We start from the raw sequence: 1,724 nt of genomic DNA, 5'->3' as shown, positions 1-1,724 counted from the left end.
CAACATACTCGGGCTGTTGCCATCCCACCCAAACTGTCACTCCCCTCTCTCCCGGCCGGGGTGGGGCGCGCGCGGGGGCGGCGGGTGTGCGGCGAGTGTGCGGGATGTCTGTGGGCCCGAGAGCGATATGCCATGTCCGCCTTGTTGTTTCATAACCTCGAAGGCTAAGCTCAAAAATGCTTGCGCGCCTTTCTGAGGCCCCTCCAACCCACCCGCGCTAGGTCTCGGGGGACGAAGGGGTCACACCCGACGACCTCGGGAACTAGCCGGGGCAGTCGGAGAAGGGGCAACTCCGTGCACTGACGGTCAGAAAACACGCCTCCGTGGCTCGGGTTACACCAATCCTCGCTACCCAACGCGGCCAAAGGATATCCACCTCGAGAACCTCGAGAGAAGCTCAAAAAAAGAATTCCCGGCGGAACTTACCTAGGTACCGCCCCCCCCACCGGACGATGCGAGGTACTCTGCCGCTCTTAGTCGGCCTCCTCGCACGTGCCGCCGCCGGCAGCAGCGCCGACTGGCTCGAGGACAACAAGCGCAGCCACCCTGACCTCGTCGAGCTCCCGACCGGGCTGCAGTACCGCGTGCTCGAGTCGGGCAGCAGCTCTGGTGAGCGTCCAAATGCAAACTCGCTGTGCGAGTGCCACTACGAGGGCCGGCTGGTCGACGGCAGCATCTTCGACTCGTCGCACGCGCGCGGCCGGCCGGCCACCTTCAAGCCGAGCAAAGTCGTCCCCGGCTGGACGCTGGCGCTGCAGATGATGCGTCCCGGCGACAAGTGGCAGCTCTTCCTGCCTCCCTCGCTCGGGTACGGCGAGGCGGGCATGCCACCGCGCATCCCTCCCAGCGCGGTGCTCATCTTCGAGCTCGAGCTCCTCTCGGTGAGCGAGGAGGCGCCGATGACCTTTTTGCAGACCGCCGCCTACGGCATCCTCACGCTCGCGTTTGGCTACGCCGGTCCTGACCCTCTCGCCGTAGCCGTAGCCCTAAACTCCGGACCCGACGGCACCCTCACGCTCGCGTTTGGCCACGCCGGCGCGGCGCAGCGCCTCCGTCGGAAAAAGGGAGGGCGGGCTCTTCTCGGACCCGTCCCTAGACACTTCCTAGACACTTCCTAGACACTTCCTAGACACTTCCTAGAGCTGGCTCCTCTTCTCGGACCCGTCCCGTCTCCCGCTCCAGGCGTGGCTGCGCTCGGCCTCCTTCGGAAGAAGGACACGCGGCCGACCGTCCCCCTCGAGCAGGCCTTGCCCTAGACACTTCCTAGACACTTCCTAGCTACTCCCTAGACAGGTGCCGAGCAGGCCCGCACCTGGCCCGCACCTTCCCGCTGCCCCTCTCGCGGCCCTCTTGGAGCCCTCTCGCAACCGACCGAGCACGGCCTCTCTCGAGCGTAGGCTCGCAGCGCGTCCAACCCGGCCGTCTTCCTCGACGTCTCGGTCGGGGGGGAGGCGTGCTGGAGATATGGGGGAGATATGGGGAGATATGGGGAGATATGGGGGAGATCACCCTCGCCCACGTGCTGGAGATATGGGGAGATATGGGGAGATATGGGGAGGCGCCGCAGCCTAGACGCGGAAGAGGCACTCTTGGACTCCAGCCAGCGCTCGAGCGGACACGGACTCAGCTGTATTCGGCCGTATTCAGTCCGTAGACCGAACGTAGATCTCAGGCTTGCGCGCCGCGCGTTGCTACCGGCACCACCCACGGGACCGAGCCCACGC

General features: G+C 65.8%; 1 protein-coding gene across 1 annotated transcript; it reads left to right on the top strand.

The window, feature by feature from the left end:
* Positions 1 to 527: 527 nt before the first annotated feature.
* On the top strand, positions 528 to 890 carry EMIHUDRAFT_46588 (FKBP-type peptidyl-prolyl cis-trans isomerase; the record flags this gene model as incomplete). The annotated part of the gene is made up of 1 exon (XM_005771555.1): positions 528 to 890. A coding segment is annotated over one exon (363 nt), but the record flags the coding sequence as incomplete, so codon positions are not given.
* Between the last annotated feature and the right edge of the window lie 834 nt (positions 891 to 1,724).

Source organism: Emiliania huxleyi, assembly GCF_000372725.1.
Source record: "Emiliania huxleyi CCMP1516 unplaced genomic scaffold EMIHUscaffold_380, whole genome shotgun sequence".
NCBI classification, from domain to species: domain Eukaryota; phylum Haptophyta; order Isochrysidales; family Noelaerhabdaceae; genus Emiliania; species Emiliania huxleyi.
The sequence above is the reverse complement of the archived record's forward strand: the minus strand, read 5'-3'. Positions and strand labels throughout refer to the sequence as shown.